The 25,801-nt window shown below is 41.8% G+C and overlaps 1 protein-coding gene across 4 annotated transcripts in view; it reads right to left on the bottom strand.

The window, feature by feature from the left end:
- Positions 1–406: 406 nt before the first annotated feature.
- LOC140391844 (probable ribonuclease ZC3H12C) overlaps positions 407–25,801 on the bottom strand; it is a 138,817-nt gene continuing 113,422 nt past the window's right edge. For all 4 annotated transcript variants that reach the window (XM_072476799.1, XM_072476798.1, XM_072476797.1 and 1 more), the window contains 3 exons: positions 17,725–17,959; positions 17,468–17,574; positions 407–11,017 (listed from right to left, as the gene is read on the bottom strand). In XM_072476799.1, coding sequence (XP_072332900.1) covers positions 9,639–11,017; positions 17,468–17,574; positions 17,725–17,959 — 1,721 coding nt within the window. In that variant the 3' untranslated portion in view covers positions 407–9,638. The remainder of the gene's footprint in view (positions 11,018–17,467; positions 17,575–17,724; positions 17,960–25,801) is intronic.

Raw genomic sequence — 25,801 nt, 5'->3', positions numbered from 1 at the left:
AATGGGTCTGTAGTTTGTGCTGATGTAACATCCCATTATGTCACAATGTTTCAGCACATTATTAGGACTGGGTATAGTGACACTTGCAAGGATAAAACAGTTAGTGGCAACAACATTCCACAACCGCCAACAAGTATAAGTGGCTAATTTATTGTTTGTGGCACTGGATGAGGGAGGAATACTAGCATGACACCTGAAAACCACCATGGCAGGCAGACAATCTTCCCCATGGAAGAATCCAATTCCAATCTCAATACTAATGTGTAATGGTAGTCTTGAGTACATGTTCAAATTTGTGTGCGTTTTGAAATTGTAAATTCTGATGCAGAATGAGTCAAGCTGATACTTTACATAGTAAAAGGATAATACACAAATGAACAAGAGTAAAACTAATTGTGACAAGAGATTTAATTAAACTTAAGTTTATTGGATTCCAAAACTAAATACCAATATGAATCTTCGAATTAACCCAAGTTTTTGCATGAGTTATTTTGCCCTCGGTTACAAAGATATTTGAAAGTTGTTACAGTTTAAAAACACAAAACAGTTGCTTACTTATAACATACTTTCAACTCTACAATTTACTTGTTCTGAAATCTGGATTCGAAGCTAGTGGTTCACAAGTTGGTCTACAATCTTGTTATATAAAACTCACTGTCCATAGACCCAAAATGATTCTGCCTGAAATATTCTTTGTTCAAAATAGGAACAAATATAGCAATTAACTAGCTCATTACTGATCATTCACATCCTTAAAGGAAGTATCTCCAACCATATTAAGTTCAGAACAAGTTGCAAGTTGTTTGAACTATTGTGATTGTAGCCTTATTAGGCTCAAGGGTGTTTGATTATAGGATTTAAAGTTAATAAAAAAAACCTTAAAAGGTTACACACAATTACCAGCTTTGTCATTCAATTCTCACTAATCTGTTTTATGAAAGACTAGCTGCAGTTCAATTTATTCATTCTGCTCTCTGCCCCACACCCACCTTCAAGAAATTGGAAGTCCTTTGGCTCACTCCTGTAACCGTTTCTATTTTGGAGAGCAGCTCAACGTTGTAGCATACCTCAAGAAAATGAACACATTGGAGACAATACCAAATGGTTTGTTTTTGGCCAGCTAACTTTACATGTTTTAAGTATCTAGGAGACTTCAAATGACAAAGAAAAGAAAACTGGTCAGTTTAAGATTTTTGGGGAAGAAGAGCACTTTATAAAACATACAAGAACAGTAGGGAGAATTTCAAAAGCCATGTCTAGAAATGATAACTTGCATTCACAATGCTGTAAAATGTCCCAAGAAGATAATGTACTTGACACCAAGCCACATGAAATGCTATGTCAGACAAAAAAAACTTGGTCAGTGGTAGGTTTTTAAGGAGTGGGGTGAAGGTTTAGGCAGAAACTTGGGGCCTAATGAATGTACAGGTGCAAATAGAGGAGAGATTAAAATAAAATGTGCAAATTATTTTTTTAAACATTGTTTAACATTCTGTTGAATTTATTAATTTCATAACCATGAATTTTTTCTGGAAATTGCATACAATATTTGAAAATAGCATTTTTTTTTTACTCCAATCATAATATTTGATGATTCAATTTTAAGTACCGTCCCATGACACTAACTGGGTTAACTGATTATTATACAAGTGTCAGTTTAGGATGCTGAAATTAAAAATTCAATTATATGCCGCTCCATGAACTAATCAGCCGCAGTCAGCTTTTCCTGATTCAGTAACAGTACATAATCATTTTTTTTTTCAGTTTCAGCTGGTGTAATAAGCTGATTAGCATATTTAATAAAAAACAATGAGTAACAACAAGCAGATTTTAAAGGTTTTAGGAATCAAAACTAAAAAGAAACACCACTTACTCCAAGACATACAGCCTATTTGACAAAATCTCAAATCTTACTCTAAATGCTTTGCCTCATTTGGGCAAAACCAAATCATAATGACCACATCTGTAATTTGATGGGCAACACCTTTCAACTAAGCACACAATGATTTTAAAATTAGTACAAATATTGAAGTGTTTGCATATAAAGTAAAAGACGCTTATTGGGTTTCTTTGGTATTGGGAAATTGTAATCAACATAAATTCATACAGATCGGAACAATGTCTATTGAACATCCCAATAAAGTTAGAATTTACACACCCTTGGGACTGAACTTTTTCAAGTTGTAAAGTTCAATCAAGAGGATAAACAAACTAAAGTTTAAAAGAATGTAACAGTGTTGTTTCAGGCCTTCCCCGGCAAATAAGTTCTTACATTTAATGCATTGAATACTACATTGAAGCTGAAAGCTATTAGTAGATAGGAAACCTCTCTGCTCATTTGTGCAATAGAATACAACAGAAGTGAGAAATGGAGTATAAATGAGGAGATGCACCTTACAGGCTGGTGTATTCAATTATTCTGTTAATGTAAGTTCTATAAGCACACCAGACACGAAGGCTTATGGGTACCTGATCAGTCTAAAGAATGGAGGGTTAAGGTGATGGGATCATCTTACATTATCCAGCAAACAGGAAACATGGAAGTTACTGTACTCCATTAAAAGTTGCTTCCTATTACATTGGAAAATATAAACTACCCAGACTTTGATTGCAGCAGTACTCTCGTTTATTTTAGTGAGTGCAGGAAATGAAGTGCCAACCTCATTTAGGAACCATTTAGCTTATCAATGTAGAAACTAATTAGTTGCAGACCAAATTGAAAACCACAAGCTTCTCCTGAACAGGATTTCATTATTAAGACTTGTTATTTGGGCAACTACTAATCCAAATAGTTTTTCGATTTATTACAGTATTTTGAAAAGCTTCATATACCATTGCAGGCAAACAAGTGATTCACCACACATTTCTACAATAATTATGCATCGCTCACCCGAGGTGTATCGAGAGCCACGTACTTGACCATCTACCATTGTTCTTTCATGCATGTATATATTTTTCCAAGATTTTTCCTAGGAAAAGTTTTAAAACTAATATGTGTGTGTTGTACACTTTCCATTAAGTCATTGATTTTAAAGGTTTCCAAGCCTCATGAATAGGACATAAACTTTCAGACAAATTTGTTGCACACTTAAAACTAATAGGTGACAACTTTACCTTGTGTGCTGATAGCAATCTGTAATTGTATCAACATAGAAACCCACTCTATTATGTAATGTCTTCTCAAGCTCATTTTTTCCAAAGATTCAGGAGGAGTGCCTCTCTGAATCAAGTTACTCTACTTATTTATAGGCAATTGTATTAACACGAGGAGAGGGAGAGAATTCCCTGTGAAAATCAATCATTTTACAACCTTATTGTGTTCAAGTGGCACTTTTCCATTTGACTGTATGCAAGGTCTTGTCCTGGTCTATTGGGGACAGTAAAGTCACTACAAGTACAGATGATACATGCCTATTCAAGGTCAGAAAAAAATCCGAATCATAACTTTGCAAATCTGCACCATCACCATTTTCTCCAGAGGTCAATTCCAATTTTTAAAGTCAATGCGTGAAATCTGAATCTCAAGCTAATTCTGTGCAGGCCTATACTTTTAGCTCCTGTTCTTGTATCTAAATTTACATCCACTGAATTTCATTGTCATAGCATCCATTTTGGCGGATGATTTTTTAATTTTTAAAAATAAATTTAGAGTACCCTATTAATTTTTTCCAATTAAGGGGCAATTTAGCGTGGCCAATCCACCTACCCTGCACATCTTTGGATTGTGGGGGCGAAACCCACACAAACACGGGGAGAATGTGCAAACTCCACACGGACAGTGACCCAGAGCCGAGATCGAACCTGGGACCTCGGTGCCATGAGGGAGCAGTGCTTGGCGGATGATTTTTTGATAATGAAAAAACTTGAGCAGTGGAAGTGGAAATTTCAATAGCCTGTTTGGGGAAATGTTTAAAAACTGACTGTTCGAAGCAATGTTCCCTCTAAATTGCTTGGTGCATCTGAAACTTACCACATAGGGAACAAAGGGGACATTACAAATATTCCCTTTAGCATATGTGCATGCATAGCCATGCAGCAATCTTAAAGGGACTGCACAGTGAAACAAACAGGATGTGATCGGCAGAGAGAAATTAGAGGGAACTTTTGAGGAAAGCCTATATTTGATTACCACTTCTAGCCTGCATGTGACTTTTCATTTGAAAAACACTTTTAATAAAATGAATGTATTTTGTTGCACCAAGAACCTTGTGTAATCTAGCTCTTGCAGACAGCAGCAGCCCAAGATGGTTTCCCAATAGTTCTAGCAACTTAGTAAAGGCTCTGAAGAGGAGGAGAAATTGCTCACAACATATTCATTTTTTATTGAAATATTTGTAACAGATTATGGCACATATCAATAAGCACTTTATAACTGCATATATTTTGTATCGGAGGGATGAAGGTGCTGCATCTTTCACGGACTCTTTTCATAGGCAATTGTTGCTTTCTGATATAATCATCAAGCCCTTTGCTAAGCCTGGTGGCATCTTTGCCTTTTGCTGTTACAAAATGAGAGGTAAACAACATTTAGGTATCTATCACTGGTACTGTGTAGTCCAGTGTATTCAACTTTGGACCTAGGCACTAGCACGGAGTTAAGATAAGTGCTTGTAGCTGAAGACTTTCAGTGCTGTGTAATTTGAATGTCATCCTGCACTACAAAAAGTCAAAATTTTAGTGAATAAAGTCGAGAGGTAAATAATAAGCAAAAGAATACCTGTGAATCTAATACTTTTATCTAGTCAGTATATTCCCCCATCATCTGTTGTGTACAATAGGAGAAATAATAACTGAAGGATAGGGTCACAGCATTATTTACAGCAGATAATTTTTCAACTTTTGAGCTGCTGGCAGGGAGTCCCATCCACTAGCAAAAGATATTGAAGACATTAATTAATTTTCCAACAATTATGGACAATGCACATCCAATTAGGCAATATTATGCTCAGTCCATAGCTGAGCTACAATGGGCATTTCTTTATTTCCCATAAACCTGCTTATAGTTTTCTAATATTTCTTCAATGTTCCTCTTTATGCCATGCTCAGAAGTTCACCCTTTAAAGTAAATGAAAATACTGTATAAACAGATATTTAAAACTGATGCAATACAATTTACACAAAGCTTGATCAGGGTATCACAATACCTTAGGACAGACAAAGGAGAGCTCAAGCCAAAGTTCTAACAGTGCCATAAAATGACAATTGACATGCTTTTAACCCAATCTTACAAGATTAGGTCTGATGATAAATATTTAAAGATGCTTGAGGAGCAAGATTAATAAATGTGTGAGCAATGGAGTACATCACATTTTTAAACATTACATAGAAAACCACAATCATTTAGCAATAGTTAAACAATTAATATAAAATAAGGGTTTACAAATTTAGACTGATCTCATTATTGCAAAACCACCGTAAATCTTCAATACAACCCTTTTAAAGTTACACTATCAATTTACTACAAAATTTGAGCTGAGGCTAAAGATTTACATGACTATTTTAATCTAACATGGATTTTACATACATTGTGCTCTACCATGCCATTTAAAATGTATACACATATAATTATTAGACGTTATAAATATGCTTGTAAGATACCACCAGTGCAAGTGCCAAGGAAACTATCAATTTGTATTAGGAATTTTAATATGCACACCTCCCTCCCCCTCCCGTAAAATGTATTGACACAGTGAGTCATTATAGAGTAACAAAGTGAACACGATGTTAGTTTTGGTAGATTTAGATACATTAATTGACACATGAATTTTATCAATCGCCACAAGCATGCTTTCAGGTTTCATATGGATTTCAGATTTCTGTTTACAAGTAATAAGAACAAAGATTTGAACAATTAGAGCAGGAAATTCTTATTTTCTTTGAAACCCAATATCAAGCACTTATGGATAATATTTTTGAAATGCAAAATAAATGCTGACTAAAGATTAAAAATGTTATGGAATAACTAACCTCAATATTGCCTCTTATTAAAATATCTGGAGGTAATCATGATAGTAGTTCTAATTTAGGAGGCTGGATATTCACATAAAATAGATCAAAACTATAATTTACCATGAGCAGATCGATTACTGTAGCTTTAAAGCTGAAGTATAATACTGGTTATGCATGAAAATAATATATTTTATCTGTTTGTACCAAAAGCCATGTGCATTAATATCAACTGCATTTTTTGAAGTTCTTCACAACCCAACATGCTTAATTCTAGAAAGCAGATATCACAAATGCTTGAAAATATTTTTTCATCTTTTACTATTGAAAAAACAAATCATTAAGTTGCAAAATATTGATTAATAACTTTGAACTTGTAGAACATAAATGATACAATTAAAGTACTGTTGCATCTGAAAACAATTAGATAAATTAACCCTTTGGCACCAGAAGATATGGCACCTGAGAGGGGGAAAAGAGGAGTTAATTATTCATGAATATTATTTTAAAATTCCAATATTGACCCAAACATATGAAAACTATCAGTAAATTTTCAACAGGCTTACTAGATTTTATAGTACCAACACAAAGAGAGCTTTATAATGGTACTGTAGAATGTGTGCAATTCAAAAAACAACATTGTACTGTAAATGAAGGAAACATTAACTATTACTATTATTGTATACAACAATTTGTTATGGATATGTGCTGAACATGGTTCAGAGTATCAGTTATGGCTATAAGCACAATGCCCTGTTAAAAAAGCATTCATACCCAAAGTCTACTTAGTGTGACACATAGTGTCACACAAGTAGTGAAAAGGTTATTCTATTAGGTGTGTTTGGACATGGTTTTAGGAACCATTTTACCATGTTTCCTTGAAATTTGTTATTTTTTCCCTGCTTGATTTAGTTTATATACATATAGCACATGGAAATATCCATTACAATGTGCAACTTTCATTGGCTTTTTCTCAGGCTGCAAGATGGTATGCTTCATGGAATCTATACATTCTACCTTAGGAGGAATAAAAGAAAACATGGACATAGTCTAGTCCCGGTCAGCTACCCAATAGTGGAATAGCATTGACAAGTCTAAAAAAGTATGGACTGAAATCTGGGGTTTGTAATTGTATGGCTTCAAGGAGGAAAGAAATGGATGGATATAGTGTAACGTAACAAGGTGTAACAATGTAGAGTATGCTGACAATATGAAGTCAGGTGAGAATGTAAACTGTGAGGAAGACACGGAGGTTGTAAAGGTGAGTGGGTCAGTGTGTGGCAGATGAAACATGTGGGGCTGTCTGAATTATCCATGTTGGAGAAAAGTGGCAAGAAACTGCAAAATTTTGGAAAATCAGAGAAGCACCAGAAGAAGCAGACCAGGTAGCATCCGTGGAAAGTGAAATATGGTTAATGTTTCAAGTTTTTTTAGGTTTTTTTTCCAGACTTCCAACATTTGCAGTATTGCTTTTTTATTGGGAAATTATGGAATTCAGAGGGACCTGGATGTCCTTACATACAAACAAGTAGTTAACAAGTAAGTACTGTAAAAAACTGGAAAAGCAAATTATATATTAGTCTTTGGAATATAATAGTGGAGAAGACTTGTGCAATTGTACAGGGCTTGGGCGAGATCACACCTGGAGTACCGCAGTTTTGGTCTCCTTGCCTTGGAGGGAGCACAACAAAGGTTCACTGCTAATTCTTGGGGTGAGGGGATTGTCCCATGAGAGAATGATTGCATCATTGAAACATTTAAAATTCAGAAGGGACTTGAACAGGATAGATGCTAGGAGAATGTTCTCATCTGGCTGGAAACACTAAAACTAGGAGCCAGTCTCACAACGAGGGGTTGGACATTTAGGATTGAGAGGAGGCACCATTTCTTCACTCAGTATGAACCTTTGGAACCCTCTACGCTCGAGAGCTGTGGATGGTATTACCATTGAGTATATTAAAGATAGATCAACTAATTTTTGGTTACGGAAATCAAAAAATATGGGGATGGTGCAGCTGGATAGAAGATCAGCTAATTTTAATGAATGGCGGAGTCGGCTCATGGGATGGCCTGCTGCTATTAATTACATTTCACTTTCAAATGTGTGTATATATCATTAACGAAGCATCTATATCATAGTAGAGCTTTGTTAGCTTTTCAATTTTATTTCCTTTTCAGTATTTTTGCTTACCATTCATTTTCTTAAATCAAGGCCATCCTATCACCTTCAGTTGAAATCATGGTTCAATTTATGGTTATTTTCCACAGTTTGCAACCATATCTTTAGCTATCAGGTAATCCATGTTTTGCAGAGGATAACACGATAGCAACTATACCAACATTGAAAATTCAGTTAACAATCCACCACAGGATGACATCCCACCTAGCAGCCAAGCCATGAAGGGAAGAGGCACATTACAAGTTCAGCTGGTAGATCGGTCAGTCAGTGCTAAAACTGGAAACTGTAACTACAGGATTACGCAGAACCAATGGAAAGAAAAAATGAATTGCTTTTACTGTTGTTATACCAAAGATATATATATATATATATATTTCTTATAAAAGGCACTGATCATATCTCTTTACTGATTGGGCTTCTGCTTCTCCTTACAGAAGTAAAGCATTTTGTTACGGAGGAGGCATTGGGTCCAAACTTGAATGTTTTCCAACCAATGAAAAGCAATAATGCAGAAATTCTGCAAACTGATGCTTAATTTCAAGGATCTGGTAAAATGTTGCCCAAATGGTCCCTAATCACGTTTACACAAGTTTGTGTGTTTACAGTATTACTAAATATAAATTTTAAACTGTACTGTAGATTTTATTTTAAAGATACAATTTGTATCAACAACAACTGGTCATTTCTGGCCATTTAGGACTTGCTTAAAGTTGCAATGCTCTCAACAGCTAAACAGAATGAATAGCTAAGAAGATTCCTTGTAGGATGAATATGACACTGAAACTGGCAAAATCCATTAAAAATACCAGAAACAACTCATTGAAACTAAACAATCTGTTTGTTTCAACTTAAAAAAAAAATTGTGGCAAGATAAATCAGGCCTGTTCATACCATAGCCTGAGTGCATTATTAAAAATCAGTATACAATATATTTTTAAATGCTTAAACTAAATTAATTCAAAGGTTGTTTTTGTAATTGCAACCTCAAAACTTAGCACAGTATCAATATGTCCTCAAATAATAACTGTTACTTCTGTTTAGCTAAATAATGGCCATTAGTTAAAGGTCAACTGCATTTTGGATCATACTATTCAATTAGTGGGAAGGCTGAAATCTGTATTTACATACCTTTACCACCAATATGTTCTCAAAATGCTAAAGGAAAAGTGCCATAAGCCACTAAATGTATTGTTTTGAGGAAAACCTCAGACTTCCTATTTATATCTTCAGGTTAAAGCTGCAATATATTACGGAGACAGTAGATCATATCGGCAGTATTAAAATTTTTAAAAGGTGCTTTAGCATATACATTTTATGTTTCCTATAGCAAACTGCAGCTTTAAATAACACAATTCTAAAAGTTATTGATAGAAACACACAAAAATATCCCTTTTGCAGAGGGATTTCTTTACATTGTATACTCTATTTTATCTCCTTGTTTGAAGAATCTCAAATGCAAGCTACCTCAGCATTTGGGCTGAGAAATAAGAACACCAAGACGATGCATTTCAATTCAATAACCCAGTTTTGACTTTTCTGCTAGAATAGCTGCAGCAAGTTGCTGGGCATCAATCATATGAGGATTCCTTTTCATCACCATCTGCACAAGGTCGGCAGGAAATATGTTGCACAGATTAATGAATATCTTCTCACGGGCATCCTGTAATCTTTGTGGATTTGGAGGTTCAGGAGGTAGCCCACTCCATGGCATCCTCCAGGTTGGCTCCCTTTTTTCAGGTAGGCTTTGGAATGTAAACTGATCATAACATGGCTGAGTTGGATTGTTTGGTAATGAATATCCTTGTGCATAACCATAACTATCGATACCACAGCCAAGCCTGTTCCAATTGGCAATTGCTTCCTGACCTACATATGGTTTTCTTTGCCTCACCGGTGGGGTTTCATACAAACGCGAATCTGAAAAGCTTTCTATCCTTGTAGTTCCTAGAGCTCTTCCCATGTGCATGCTCTGTGGATGCTGGGCATTGTGAGGCACAGGGCGATATTCACTAGGACAACTAGAGCGAGCTCCAATTACTGGGTGCTGCAAATGTGATGCCATACAAGAGACTGAAGATTTATGCAGTGGCTTTTGCTCTTCTTGACCATAACTTTGTACTCTTGTTAGAGTATCATGATAACCATGAAGATAGGGCTGATGCCGATTATGATACTGGTGACATTTAAGATTTTCCTCCAGCACTGTAACTGGAGAACTTAGGTAGGGTGATTCATTATAACCAATATATGAATCACTGCTACCACAGCTGATACTACCTTCACTGCTACAATCAGAACCTACATGGTTTAGTCCGTATTCTTTATCTATTGCAAACTGGTCAGGGCTGTGTGTACCAGATACACCAAGGTTATGATATGGATTCATCATGGAATAATATCCTCCATCAACAGGAGAGTCACATTTTGGTTGCTGGTTGTAGGATTTGTGTGTTCCACGGCTATTATTCACCAGAATCGTAGAGTAATGTACTGGCACCCCTTGTTCTCGTGTCAAAAGGTGCATTCCAGAACCTGATACTGCACTACCTTGGACTTTTGCTGCTGAAGGATTTGATGCACCAATAAGCGATGGCACAGACCTCGCTTCCAATCTGGTTTTGTTGCTGAGTTTCTCTTCAACCTCGTTATAAAGAGGTGATTGTATACTTGGATCAGACTGCCTTTTAGGCACTGTACATTTGACATCAAGCGTACCCTCAATTTTGATGTTAGTTGGAACACTGTTGCTCTTCACCAAGGCTCCATCATTCGTGGTTTTCATTATTGAATTCTTTGCACTAGCACGGAGTTCATCAGCCACAGAACGTTGCGGTTGTGTACCTCGTTCTGGATGGTAATACTTGCATTTGTGCCCATAAGTGCACTTTTTTCCTGTTGAAATCACAGAAGTTTTAAATGAATACTGTTGAACAAATGTGCCACAGAGTTATTCAAATCCAAATGTAAAGAAAACTAAACAATCATGTGACATCATGACGGTGAGGCATCAGCTGGCATGTTATTTGACTGATTATTAGATTTAACCTCTTCAACAAGGCTTCAATGCAATGTCTATTTTGTTTTATACATTTTCTGACAGCATTCATCAGGGCAGACCCCAAGTACCAATGAAATTCATATCATCGATGTAGAAAGACATGAACACAAAAATAAGACATGTATCATTACTGGCAGCGGGGTTTCCTGTTCTATGCACCCCCCCCCCCCCCCCCCCGGAATCCACCGTTGGTGGGACCAAAGAACCCGCCAGCGAGAACGGCCGGAAAATTCTAGCCACTGGTTTTCAGCAAAAAACAAATAGGAGTGTTAAATTAGCTGATCACTTTTTGGAAGCGATGGGGTTGATGTTACTGGCATCAGCATCCCTCAACAAAGGAGGAAATATCATTGGAGTTGCTGGCCTGGATTTTCATTCCTGATCACTGCACCGGTGGAAAAAAAAAGACTTGCCGCATCCCACTGCCACTGATATTCATGAGGGGGCGAATTTGGGGCCTGCTAAGAGCCATCCACTTTAGCCTTTTATCCAAACAACCCCCAAGCTAGGGACTCCTTAGCATGACACTCACCCGGAGTTCACTCAACTGTGCCCTTGTGCACCGCCAGCAGCTGCCATTGCTCCTGGTGGGGCTGGCAGGCAATGGAGAGCTGCTGGCCTGTGATTGGCTGGCAGCTCTCTGCAGGACGTAGGGGAGATGATGGCATAGTGGTAATGTCACTGAGGGTATGGGCTCAAATCCCACCACAGCTGCTACTCGAATTTGAATTCAGTCGCTAACAAATCTGGAATGGAAAGCTAGTCTCTGTAATGGGAACCATGAAACTATCATCAATTGTCATACAAAATTCATCTGGTTCACTAACGTCAGTTAGTGTCATCTGCCATCTTTATCTGGTTTGGCCTACCTGTAACTTCAGATCCACAGCAATGTGGTTGACTCTTAACTGCCTTCTGAAATGGCTTAGAAAGCCACTCAGTTCAAAAGCAATGAGGGATGAGTAACAAATGTTGGCCCAGAGCAACTGCCACATCCCATGAAAGTGTAAAAAAACTCCCCTGGGTGATAAATCCAGGGGAAGGCCCACTGCTGGCCTGTTGACTCCTGATGGGCATTTAACCCCATGAGCCTTCCCCAACATAAGTGACATGGGGATCTTGCCTGCTCTTCATCCGGCGGGCAAGATCCCTATCACATGGCTTAAATTCCATTCCATGTGTGGGATATACAAAAATCCAAACTCAGAGTTGGCTGCAATAATTTTTTGTCTTGTGGGATAACTGAAGTGTTGTGAAAGCATGTCCACATTTATCCATAAACTGTCTTCATGCTCATCTGAAGTACAAGACTGAACTGATATATATCCCGTGATTAGTGACAATACTCTCACATCATTAGTGAGTTCTCCCAGTGAGCCAGAGAGAAGACAGAGCCAGGAGTGAGACACAGCAAAGAGTGAGTTTGGGAATTTGAATCGAGGTGGGAATTCAAAGCTGGGTGGGGAGGAAGTGTTTTTTATCCCTGGTAAGTGACTGGTAAGTAGTGTTTCTGTTTTTCTGTTTCTTTTCATTGGTATATTTATTTATTTTTTTCTTCATTGTTTATTTATTTATTTAAATTTTTTTTGGGGGGGAAATTGAAATTGTTGAAGTTAACCGAAGGTTTAAGACATGGCAGGAGATCTCAGACCCGTGTCATGCTCCTCGTGTGCGATGTGGGAGCTCAGGGACACGTCCACTGTCCCTGGCTCCTTCATGTGCATGAAGTGTGTCCAGTTGCAGCTCCTGTTAGACCGCTTGACGGCTCTGGAGCTGCGGATGGACTCACTTTGGAGCGTCCGCGATGCTGAGGACGTCGTGGATAGCACGTTTAGCGAGTTGGTCACACCGCAGGTGAAAGGTACTGAGGGAGATAGTAAATGGGTGACCAAAAGACAGAGCAAGAGTAGGAAGGCAGTGCAGGTGTCCTCTGCGGTCATCTCCCTGCAAAACAGATATACCGCTTTGGATACTGTTGAAGGAGATGGCTCACCAGGGGAAGGCGGCAGCAGCCAGGTTCATGGCACCGTGGCTGGCTCTGCTGCGCAGCTGGGCAGGAAGAAGAATGGCAGGGCTATAGTGATAGGGGACTCAATTGTAAGGGGAATAGACAGGCGGTTCTGCGGACGAAATCGAGACTCCAGGATGGTATGTTGCCTCCCTGGTGCAAGGGTCAAGGATGTCTCGGAGCGGCTGCAGGACATTCTGGGGGGGGGGGGGGGGGGGAAAGAGGGTGAACAGCCAGCTGTCGTGGTGCACATAGGCACCAACGATATAGGTAAAAAACGGGACGAGGTCCTACAAGCTGAATTTAGGGAGCTAGGAGTTAAACTAAAAAGTAGGACCTCAAAGGTAGTAATCTCAGGATTGCTACCAGTGCCACGAGCTAGTCAGAGTAGGAATGTCAAGATAGAGAGGATGAATACGTGGCTCGAGAGATGGTGCAAGAGGGAGGGATTCAAATTCCTGGGACATTGGAACCGATTCTGGGGGAGGTGGGACCAGTACAAACCGGACGGTCTGCACCTGGGCAGGACTGGAACCGATGTCCTAGGGGGGGGGGGGTGTTTGCTAGAGCTGTTGGGGAGAGTTTAAACTAATGTGGCAGGGGGATGGGAACCGATGCAGGAAGTTGGAAGGTAGTAAAACAGGGACAGAAATAAAAGGCAGTAAGGGGGAAAGTGTAAGGCAGAGAAGCCATAGTCAAAAATCAAAAAGGGCGACAGTACAAGGTACAGTGACTGAGGGGAGCTCAGTGAATAGGACCAGGAATACTAAAAGAAATAAAACGGGAAGTGAAAACATTAATGGTAAGCGATGCGGCAGGTTGTTACAGGAAGATGTGGGTTGGACGACAAGGAAAATTAGGAGAAAGGTTAAGAGGAAATATAACTTAGGAGGTTACTGATCGAGGTGTTAAGATTCAGAGCAGAGGTAAAAAAGCCAACATAAGTGTACTTTACCTGAATGCTCGTAGTATTCGGAATAAGGTAAATGAGTTGATGGCGCAAATCATCGTGAATGACTATGATTTAGTGGCCATTACTGAAACATGGTTAAAGGATGGTCACGACTGGGTGTTAAATATCCGAGGGTATCAAACTTTTCGGAAGGACAGAGTGGATGGTAAGGGAGGTGGTGTAGCTCTATTATTTAAGGATGACATCCGGGCAACAGTAAGGGATGACATCGGTGCTATGGAGGATAAGGTTGAATCCATTTGGGTGGAAATCAGGAATAGTAAGGCGAAAAAGTCACTGATAGGAGTAATCTATAGGCCATCAAATAGTAACATTATGGTGGGGCAGGCAATAAACAAAGAAATAACAGATGCATGTAGAAATGGTACAGCAGTTATCATGGGGGATTTTAATCTACATGTTGATTGGTTTAACCAGGTCGGTCAAGGCAGCCTTGAGGAGGAGTTTATAGAATGTATCCGCGATAGTTTCCTCGAACAGTATGTAATGGAACCTACGAGGGAACAAGCGGTCCTAGATCTGGTCCTGTGTAATGAGACAGGATTGATTCAGGATCTTAGTTAGGGATCCTCTCGGAAGGAGCGATCACAATATGATGGAATTTAAAATACAGATGGAGGGTGAGAAGGTAAAATCAAGCACTAGTGTTTTGTGCTTAAACAAAGGAGATTACAATGGGATGAGAGAAGAACTAGCTAAGGTAGACTGGGAGCAAAGACTTTATGGTGAAACAGTTGAGGAACAGTGGAGAACCTTCCAAGTGATTTTTCACAGTGCCCAGCAAAGGTTTATACCAACAAAAAGGAAGGACGGTAAAAAGAGGGAAAATCGACCGTGGATATCTAAGGAAATAAGGGAGAGTATCAAATTGAAGGAAAAAACATACAAAGTAGCAAAGATCAGTGGGAGACTAGAGGACTGGGAAATCTTTAGGGGGCAACAGAAAGCTACTAAAAAAGCTATAAAGAAGAGTAAGATAGATAATGAGAGTAAACTTGCTCAGAATATAAAAAGATAGTAAAAGTTTCTACAAATACATAAAACAAAAAAGAGTGGCTAAGGTAAATATTGGTCCTTTAGAGGATGAGAAGGGAGATTTAATAATGGGAGATGAGGAAATGGCTGAGGAACTGAACAGGTTTTTTGGGTCGGTCTTCACAGTGGAAGACACAAATAACATGCCAGTGACTGATGGAAATGAGGCTATGACAGGTGAGGACCTTGAGAGGATTGATATCACCAAGGAGGTAGTGATGGGCAAGCTAATGGGGCTAAAGGTAGACAAGTCTCCTGGCCCTGATGGAATGCATCCCAGAGTGCTAAAAGAGATGGCTAGGGAAATTGCAAATGCACTAGTGATAATTTACCAAAATTCACTAGACTCTGGGGTGGTCCCGGCGGATTGGAAATTAGCAAACGTGACACCACTGTTTAAAAAAGGAGGTAGGCAGAAAGTGGGTAATTATAGGCCAGTGAGCTTAACTTCGGTAGTAGGGAAGATGCTGGAATCTATCATCAAGGAAGAAATAGCGAGACATCTGGATGGAAATTGTCCCATTGGGCAGACGCAGCATGGGTTCATAAAGGGCAGGTCGTGCCTAACTAATTTAGTGGAATTTTTTGAGGACATTAACAGTGCGGTAGATAACGGGGAGCCAATGGATGTGGTATATCTGGATTTCCAGAAAGCCTTTGACAAGGTGCCACACAAAAGGTTGCTGCATAAGATAAAGATGCATGGCATTAAGGGGAAAGTAGGAGCATGGATAGAGGATTGGTTAATTAATAGAAAGCAAAGAGTGGGGATTAATGGGTGTTTCTCTGGTTGGCAATCAGTAGCTAGTGGTGTCCCTCAGGGATCAGTGTTGGGCCCACAACTGTTCACAATTTACATAGATGATTTGGAGTTGGGGACCAAGGGCAATGTGTCCAAGTTTGCAGACGACACCAAGATAAGTAGTAAAGCAAAAAGTGCAGAGGATACTGGAAGTCTGCAGAGGGATTTGGACAGGCTAAGTGAATGGGCTAGGGTCTGGCAGATGGAATACAATGTTGACAAACGTGAGGTTATCCATTTTGGTAAGAATAACGGCAAAAGGGATTATTATTTAAATGATAAAAAATTAAAACATGCTGCTGTGCAGAGAGATCTGGGTGTGCTAGTGCATGAGTCACAGAAAGTTGGTTTTCAGGTGCAACAGGTGATTAAGAAGGCAAATGGAATTTTGTCCTTCATTGCTAGAGGGATGAAGTTTAAGACTAGGGAGGTTATGCTGCAATTGTATAAGGTGTTAGTGAGGCCACACCTGGAGTATTGTGTTCAGTTTTGGTCTCCTTACTTGAGCAAGGACGTACTGGCACTGGAGGGTGTGCAGAGGAGATTCACTAGGTTAATCCCAGAGCTGAAGGGGTTGGATTACGAGGAGAGGTTGAGTAGACTGGGACTGTACTCGTTGGAATTTAGAAGGATGAGGGGGGATCTTATAGAAACATATAAGATTATGAAGGGAATAGATAGGATAGATGCGGGCAGGTTGTTTCCACTGGCGGGTGAAAGCAGAACTAGGGGGCATAGCCACAAAATAAGGGGAAGTAGATTTAGGACTGAGTTTAGGAGGAACTTCTTCACCCAAAGGGTTGTGAATCTATGGAATTCCTTGCCCAGTGAAGCAGTAGAGGCTCCTTCATTAAATGTTTTTAAGATAAAGATAGATAGTTTTTTGAAGAATAAAGGGATTAAGGGTTATGGTGTTCGGGCCGGAAAGTGGAGCTGAGTCCACAAAAGATCAGCCATGATCTCATTGAATGGCGGAGCAGGCTCGAGGGGCCAGATGGCCTACTCCTGCTCCTAGTTCTTATGTTCTTATTATGTAAAATGACTTCTAGTTTTCCTTTATTTATTTTTTTAAATTAAATTTTTATTTTTTAGAATACTCAATTCTTTTTTTCCCCCCAATTAAGGGGCAGTTTAGCGTGGCCAATCCACCTACCCTGCACATCTTTGGGTTGTGGAGGGCGAGACCAACGCAGACACGGGAAGAATGTTTAAACTGCGCACAGACTATGACCTGGTGCCGAGATCGAACCCGGGTCCTCGGCGCTGTGAGACAGCAATGCTAACCACTGGGCCACCATGCTCACTTATAGTTTTCCTTACAGCCAAGGCTCTTCACATCAAAGTGTATTTTAGTTTCTTCAGAAGTGGTGTCATCACTCTAATTTGGAGACTGCTACTCCTATCATGGTGAAGCTGAAATTCAAAAATAGCACAAACACAGTTCTTATATTTTAAAATCATTTTACCATATGGACATGGCTGCTTCTTGTGTTCTGGTACAACAGGCCGCTTCCTCAAAAAGTTATCCAAGCTAGGCCCATGGCGACCCAGAGGATCATCAGGTGGCATGAATCTGAAATTAAAGTACATGAGTATAATATACACAACAGAATCAAGTGATATTACATTATTACCAGCCACTCAGTAATGATTTGGATGACCACTAATATAATGGGTCTGATTGAATTTGCAGAACACAGTATAGCAAAATCTGATTACTCACTTGTCATTAACAAAAGAATACATAAGTAATCTTTCATCTATGAATTTTTTCCATTCTGGCTTTTCATTCTGCAAATCCCTATAGTTATCGTTTGACACAATGATGCCATCTGATTCGTAAGCCAATTTCACTATGAAGCGATCATCATAGCAAACCACTCTTCTCCCTTGCACACGTCGGGATGGTGTGAATACCAGGATTTTATCCTTTTCCAACTTGCGTAGGATTTCTTGATCTGTGAAAATAAAATTGTTTCACATTTAATAAATTGCTTTATCGCTATTTGGATTTCTGAAATACAATTTCAGGCTTCAAGGCATAATTTATGGTTTTGACTTTTGGCTCATTTAGTTTCCCAGATTTAAAGTACAAGACTTTAACCAATATTCTTTTGTGTCATTAAAATCACTTTGATGTCAGCCTCTGGACCTGTTTTTCTTTATTGCCGCAAGGAGAAAAGGAATGCAGGTGCCCACACTCTGGATTATTTCAAAAACGATCAGAGGTTTATCAACAGGAAGATGGAGAACTCTGCAAAGCTCTGCTCCCGTCATTACATGTGACTTGAAGCTTACCAGCAGGGATGTATTCTTTGATACATAACACTCCTCCCCCTTCACTTAATTAGTGCAACAATAACGATAAACATTGATATAACAGATCCACTTGGGCATTATTTCTATACATACATACCATAAGATATAGACCATAAGACATAGGAGCGGAAGTAAGGCCATTCAGCCCATCGAGTCCACTCCACCATTCAATCATGGCTGATTTCAACTCCATTTACCCGCTCTCTCTCCATAGCCCTTAATTCCTCGAGAAATCAAGACTTTATCAACTTCTGTCTTAAAGACACTCAACGTCCCGGCCTCCATCGCCCTCTGTGGCAATGAATTCCACAGACCCACCACTCTCTGGCTGAAGTAATTTCTCCTCATCTCTGTTCTAAAGTGACTCCCTTTTATTCTAAGGCTGTGCCCCCGGGTCCTAGTCTCCCCTGCTAATGGAAACAACTTCCCTACATCCACCCTATCTAAGCCATTCATTATCTTGTAAGTTTCTATTAGATCTCCCCTCAACCTCCTAAACTCCAATGAATATAATCCCAGGATCCTTCTATAAGGGCAGAATTAGGCCATTTGGCCCATCCGAGTCTGCTCTGCCATTCGATCTTTGCTGATGTTTCTCACCCACATTCTCCTGCCTTCCCGTAACCCCTGATCCTCTTATTAATCAAGAACCTATCTATCTCTGTCTTAAAGACATTCAGTCTTCACCACAACCTTCCTGCTGCAAAGAGATCCACAGATTCATCCTCATCTCAGTTTTAAAGGATTGTCCCTTCAGTCTGAGGCTGTGCCCTCAGGTTCTAATCTCTCCTACAAGTGGAAACACCTTCTCCACGTCCATTCTATCCAGGCCTCTCAGTAGTCTGTAAGTTTCAATAAGATCACACCTCATCCTTCTAAACTCCCAAGTACAAACCCAGAGTCCTCAACTGCTCATCATATGACAAGCCCTTCATTCCCGGGATCTTTCTTGTGAACCTCCTCTGGAATCCCTCCAAGACCAGCACATCCTTCCAGATATACGGGGCCCAAAACTGCTCACAATATTCCAAATGGGGTCTGACCAGAGCCTTATACAGCTTCAGCAGTACATCCCTGCTCTTGTATTCTAGCCCTCTCGAAATGAAAGCTAACATTGCATTAGTCTTACTAACTGCCAACTGAACATACAATTCTATAAGACAGGGGGCGAAATTCTCCCAAAACGGCGCGATGTCCGCCGACTGGCACCCAAAACGGCGCCAATCAGACGGGCATCGCGCCGCCCCAAAGGTGCGGAATGCTCCGCATCTTTGGGGGCCGAGCCCCAACATTGAGGGGCTAGGCCGACGCCGGAGGGATTTCCGCCCCGCCAGCTGGCGGAAACGGCCTTTGTTGCCCCGACAGCTGGCGCGGAAATGACATCTCGGGGCGGCGCATGCGCGGGAGCGTCAGCAGCCGCTGACAGTTTCCCACGTATGCGCAGTGGAGGGAGTCTCTTCCGCCTCCGCCATGGTGGAGACCGTGGCGGAGGCGGAAGGGAAAGAGTGCCCCCACGGCACAGGCCCGCCGGCGGATCGGTGGGCCCCGATCGCGGGCCAGGCCACCGTGGGGGCACCCCCCGGGGCAAGATCGCCCCGCGCCCCCCCCCAGGACCCCGGAGCCCGCCCACACCGCCTTGTCTCGCCGTTCAAAAGGTGGTTTAATCCACGCTGGCGGGACAGGCAATTTATCGGCGGGACTTCGGCCCATCCGGGCCGGAGAATCGCGGGGGGTGGCCCGCCAACCGGCGCGCGCGATTCCCGCCCCCGCCGAATATCCGGTGCCGGATATCCGCTGGGGGGTCAGAGAATGACGCCAAGAGTCTGTGGTGGACGTCAATTCCTTTTTGGTAGAATTCAGCTTTCTGGAACTTGACTACTCGAGTCCTTGGAATTATCCTCATTTCCTTCAGTAAATGTAAATCCTGGGCAGTTACTCCAGTATCTGTCACTATAGATATTGGAAAGTCCTCAGAAACAGAATCTGAACTTGTCACTGTCTCTTGTCTCTGTTCCGAAGTATCGCTCCTTAAATTTTTCAAGGGAAGAACTTCTCGAGAGGTTTTGGCTCATTCTTTTCGTTAAGCAAATTAGCTGATCAGCATTATGTCACCAAACTCGGTCTTCATCCGTCTGTACGGATATGATATTGGACCAGTCTTTGCTAGGATCATGGTAGGTACCCATTTCTCCTTGGTGGTGTAGCTCCTAGCTAACACTCTCTCTCCCTGGTTGAATACTCGTTTTTGAGCTTTTTGTTTCCGCCTAGCAATTTGTGCCTGTTGGTGTCATTTAACAATCTTTGAAGTATGTGGTGGAGCTAACAAATCAAACGGTGTTTGTAAATTTATTGCCAATGAACTTTGCATTGTAGTGTGTACAGTGTTCCTGTAAGACATTAGGAACTTCTGTACTCTTCTTGCCAATGTCCTTTGATAGAATGCTATAATGATTGCACAAAACATTTGGCCATTCCATTCGTTGCAGGCTGATGTGGAGCTGACTTGATATTGTGTATACTGTTTCCCTTCAAGTGGTCCTCAAACTCCTTCGAAGGAAACTGCGTACCATTATGACTAATAACCTGCTCTGATGTTCCAAATCTTGCGAATATTATGTCCAGTTTCTCAATGGTCTGATCAGTCATTGTTGACTTCATTGTCATTACTTCTGGCCATTTAGAGTATGTGTCCACAATCACTGAGAACATGTGACCTACTAGTGTACCAGCATAATTGATGTGTATTCTCTGCCAGGCTCAATCGGCCATTCTCATAGATGTAATGATTGTAATGGTGGCGTGTTCCTTAGTTTTGTAAAGGATTGACACTGCCCTACTTTCTTTTCAATTTGACAATCTAATCCTGACCACCAAAGTAACTACATGCCAGTTTCTTCATCTTCACCACACCAGGATGCACTCATGCAGTTGGTCAAAGACTCTACTTCGTGAATATGGAGGAATAATTATACAGATTCCCCATCTTTATTCCGTACGGTCAACTTAAGTCTTCTTGTGATGTAGGGCTTGAGGTCTGGATTTTTCCTATGAACGTCTGACAGCATTCCTGTCTGGACAAAGTACATCACTTTCCCATCACTGGATCAGTTCTTATGTATCTTTGAACTCGAGAAGAAGTCACAGGCACATTACAGGTCACAGTGCGGCACGGTAGTACAGTGGTTAGCACTGCTGCCTCACAGCAACAGGGACCCTGGTTCAATTCCGGCCTTGGGGATTGACTGTGTGGAGTTAGCACTTTCGTCTCATGTCTGCATGGGTTCCCTCCGGGTGCTCTGGTTTCCTCTCAGTCCAAAGATGTGCATGTTAGGTGGATTGGCCATGCTAAATTGCCCCTTAGTGTACAAAAGGTTAGGTGGGGTTACTGGGTTATGGGGATAGGATGGGGGCATGACTAGTGCAGACCTGATAGATCACATGGCTTCCTTCTGCACTGTAGGGATTCTAGGATTGTCCATGAGCACAAAATTTTCTTTAGGTTCATGCTTGACTTGTAATAGCAATCATGACGAAGCATCATCATTTGCATGCTGCTCTGACTTGCAATATTGGATGGTCTGTGCCGGCAATATCAATGGCCATCTTTGTAATCTACTGGCTTCAAAAGAAGGTATACCTTTGTACAACCCAAAGATTGTGGTCAAGGGTCAATGAGCCATCAAGAGTGAAAATACGCACATAAAGGTAAGGTGGAACCTTCAGAAGTCTGGGAGATATTTATAGTTCAGTGTAGCCAGGAGTCTGGAGTTTTGAGAAACCCAGGGCAATGCAACTTAGTGAAGTTAGTAATCTATGAACAATTTGGAAGTGACTTAATGATAGGAGTGCAACTATGTGAAACCTGTGGAATGCAGTCTTAAGAGAAGAGGCTGAACCATCAGCAGGTGAACTATCGCTGGGCCAATTAGAGTTGGAGAGGCTCCTGAGGGAATTCAGTGGCTGGATCTTTGAAAGTAAGAGGTTGAAATCCCTCGTGAGGGAGGCAGTTTTAATGAGAATTTGTGACTCAGTGGTCACTGATGGCTGCGCGGGTTGCTGAGGAAACTATTTTTAAAAAAATGTTTTCAGTATAAATTTTGAGTACCCAATTATTTATTTTCCAATTAAGGGGCAATTTAGCGTGGCCAATCCACCCAACAGTTGCGAAGGGGCAGTGTACAAGCACGGGGAAAAGGTATGGAGGATGTTGGCCCATCAGTTGAGGAAGCAGGCAGCGGCGGGGGAGATCGGTAAGGTGAGGGACGAGAGGTGCAAGGTGCTGACGGACCCAGAGTGAATAGGGTATTTGAGGCCTTCTGTAGGAAGCTGTACGGGTTGGAGCCCCCGTCATGGGGAGAGGGGGTGGACTGGGGCTGGACAGGTTTCCAGCAGAGTTTGAAAGGAAGTTTGGTGTGGAGCTGGGGCCCCCTACTAGTGAGGATGTACAATGACGTGAGGAATGGGGGGGGGGGGGGGGGGGGGCGGGGGGCTTCCCCCCACATTGTTGCAGGCATCCATCTCCCCGATATTCAAGAAAGCTAAGGGCCCGGAGCAGTGTGGATCGTACCACTCGACATCTCCGCTTAATGTCAATGTGAAGTTGTTGGTGAAGGCACTGGTGTTGCGAATAGAGGACTGTGTGCCGGGGGCGATAGGGGAGGACCAGACGGATTTGTGAAGGGAAGGCAGTTGTCGGCGAATGTGCACAGACTGTTTAATGTTACTGTGATGCTCTCAAGAGGGGCAGATGGTAGAGGTAGTAGTGGCAATGGACCCGGAAGAAGGCCTTTGATTGGGTGGAGTGGGCATATTTGTTGGAGGTGTTGGGCCTTTTCGGGTTTGTGGTTTGGGTCCAGCTGTTGTACAGGGCGAGGTACTTCGGGCTACATCTGGGGACGAGGCAGTTGTGCCCGCTCTCCCCACTGCTTTTTGCCTTGGCGATAGAGCCATTGGCAATGGCACTTAGGGCATTGAGGGGCTGGAAAGGATTGAAGGGGGTGTGCCGAGCAGAGTTTTGCCATACAAGGACGATTTGTTGTTATACATTACTGATCTGGTAGGCAGCATCAAAAGGATCATGGGGATCCTGAGGGAGTTTAGCAGGTTTTTGTCATACAAATTGAAATTGGGGAAGAGTGAAGTGTTCCTGGTTAATGCTAGAGGGCGAGAGAGGTTAGGGGAGTTGCCGTTCTGAATGATGGGGGAAGAGCTTTCGGTATCTTGGAATCCAAGTGACGCGGAGCTGGGTCCAATTATACAAATTGAACTTGGCACGACTGGTGGAAGGAATGAAGGTGGATTTCAAGAGGTGGGATGTGTTGCCGCTGTCACTGGCTGGGCGCGGGGCAGATGGTGAAAATGACTGTGCTGCGCAGTTCGTGCTCCAGAAACATCCCATCTTTGTTTCCAAGTCCTTTCCAGGAAGGTGAACGGGATAGTATTGGGGTTTGTGGTGGTGGGGAAGGGGGTGGGGGCTGGCGTTGCTGAATTTGGGGGCTGGCGTTACTGAATTTGATAAATTATTATTGGACGGCAAACTCAGTGATGGTTTCGGCATTGCGGGTGTGCAGCCAGTATAGGCTGCATTTCGGGTTGTCGTTGTATGTGCCGATATGTGATAACCATAGGCTTCTACCAGCGAGGCTGGATGCGAGGTTCCGGGGATGGCGGCAGATGGGGATAGAGTACCTTAGGGACTTGTTCATCGGGGATAAGTTTGCAGGAGGAGTCGGAGGAAATGTACGAGTTGCCCAAAGGGAATGGTTTTAGGTACCTGCAGGTGAAAGATTTTGTGAGGAAAGAGGTGCCGTTCTTTCCAGGACTGTGGACAAATTGTTGTCGGAGGATGATACTGGGAGGGGAGGGTGTTGGATATCTACAGGGAATTGATAGAGAGGGAGGAGATTAAGCGCAAATGGGAGACAGAGTTGAGAGGGGAGGTGTGGGTCAGGGCATGGGAAGAGGCCTTGTGGAGGGTTAATGCATCCTTATCATCTGCAAGGTCAAGCCCATCCAATTTAAGGTGGTGCATCGAGCCCGCAAGACGGTTGTGAGAATGAGCCGGTTCTTTGCAGGGTTGGAGGATAGGTATGGGCGGTGTGCGGGGACCCGCGAATCACCTCTACATATTTTGGCCGTGTCCAAAGCTGAGGGGGTTCTCAGATGTTATGTCCGAGATTCTGGGTGTGGGGTGGCCCCAAGTCCGGAGGCGGCGATATTCGGGTTGTCGGAGATCCAGGAGGCCAGGTGGGGAAGAGGCCGATATATTGGCCTCTGCCTCCCTGATAGCCCGGAAACGGATATTGTTGCATTGGTGGGACTCAGAGCTACCGAAGGGAGGGGGATTTATGGGTGGGTGATCGAGCAGAAGTCCTGCGGTTGGAGCATCGGGGGTTGGGGGGGGTTTTGGGGGTAAAGGGTAAAAGTAGTAAGGTGGGGTGTTGGTATTGAGGGAGGTTGGAGATCTGTGGTTTCTGTTCGTCTTGGTGTGTTGGCCTTCTGATATTTTCATGTATATATGTAAAAAGCCTTGAATAAAAATATATTTTTAAAGTTGCAATGGCAATTAGAAAAACTACTAAACCAATAGATTTAATGCATAGAGAAATAAGTTGATTACCTTCACAAAAGGTTGCTGCATAAGATAATGATGCATGGCGTTAAGGGTAAAGTAGTAGCATGGATAGAGGATTGGTTAATTAATAGAAAGCAAAGAGTGGGGATTAATAGGTGTTTCTCCGGTTGGCGATCAGTGGCTAGTGGTGTCCCTCAGGGATCAGTGTTGGGCTCACAATTTATATAGATGATCTGGGAGGTGATCTGGAGTTGGGGACCAAGCGCAATGTGTCCAAGTTTGCAGACGACACTAAGTTGAGATGTAAAGCAAAAAGTGCAGGGGACACTGGAAGTTTGCAGAGGGATTTGGATAGTGTAAGTGAATGGGCTAGGGTCTGGCACATGGAATACAATGTTGACAAATGTGAGGTTATCCATTTTGGTAGGAATAACAGCAAAAGGAATTATTATTTAAATGATAAAATATTAAAACATGCTGCTGTGCAGAGGGACCTGGGTGTCCTAGTGCATGAGTCGCAAAGAGTTGGTTTTTAAAGGTGCAACAGGTGATTAAGAAGGCGAATGGAGTTTTGTCCTTCATTGCTAGAGGGATGGATTTTAAGACTAGGGAGGTTATGCACAACTGTATACGGTGTAGTGAGGCCACACCTTGAGTAGTGTGTTCAGTTTTGATCTCCTTACCTGAGAAAGGACGTACTGGCGCTGGAGGGTGTGCAGAGGAGATTCACTAGGTTAATTCCAGAGTCGAGGGGGTTGGATTATGAGGAGAGGTTGAGTAGGCCGGGACTGTACTCGTTGGAATTTAGATGGATGCGGGGGGATCTTATAGAAACATATAAAATTATGAAGGGAATAGATAGGTAGATGCGGGGAGGTGAAAGCAGAACTAGGGGGCATAGCCTCAA

This window comes from Scyliorhinus torazame, chromosome 15 (assembly GCF_047496885.1).
Source record: "Scyliorhinus torazame isolate Kashiwa2021f chromosome 15, sScyTor2.1, whole genome shotgun sequence".
Lineage (NCBI taxonomy): Eukaryota > Metazoa > Chordata > Chondrichthyes > Carcharhiniformes > Scyliorhinidae > Scyliorhinus > Scyliorhinus torazame.
This window is presented reverse-complemented; position numbering and strand designations above follow the sequence as displayed.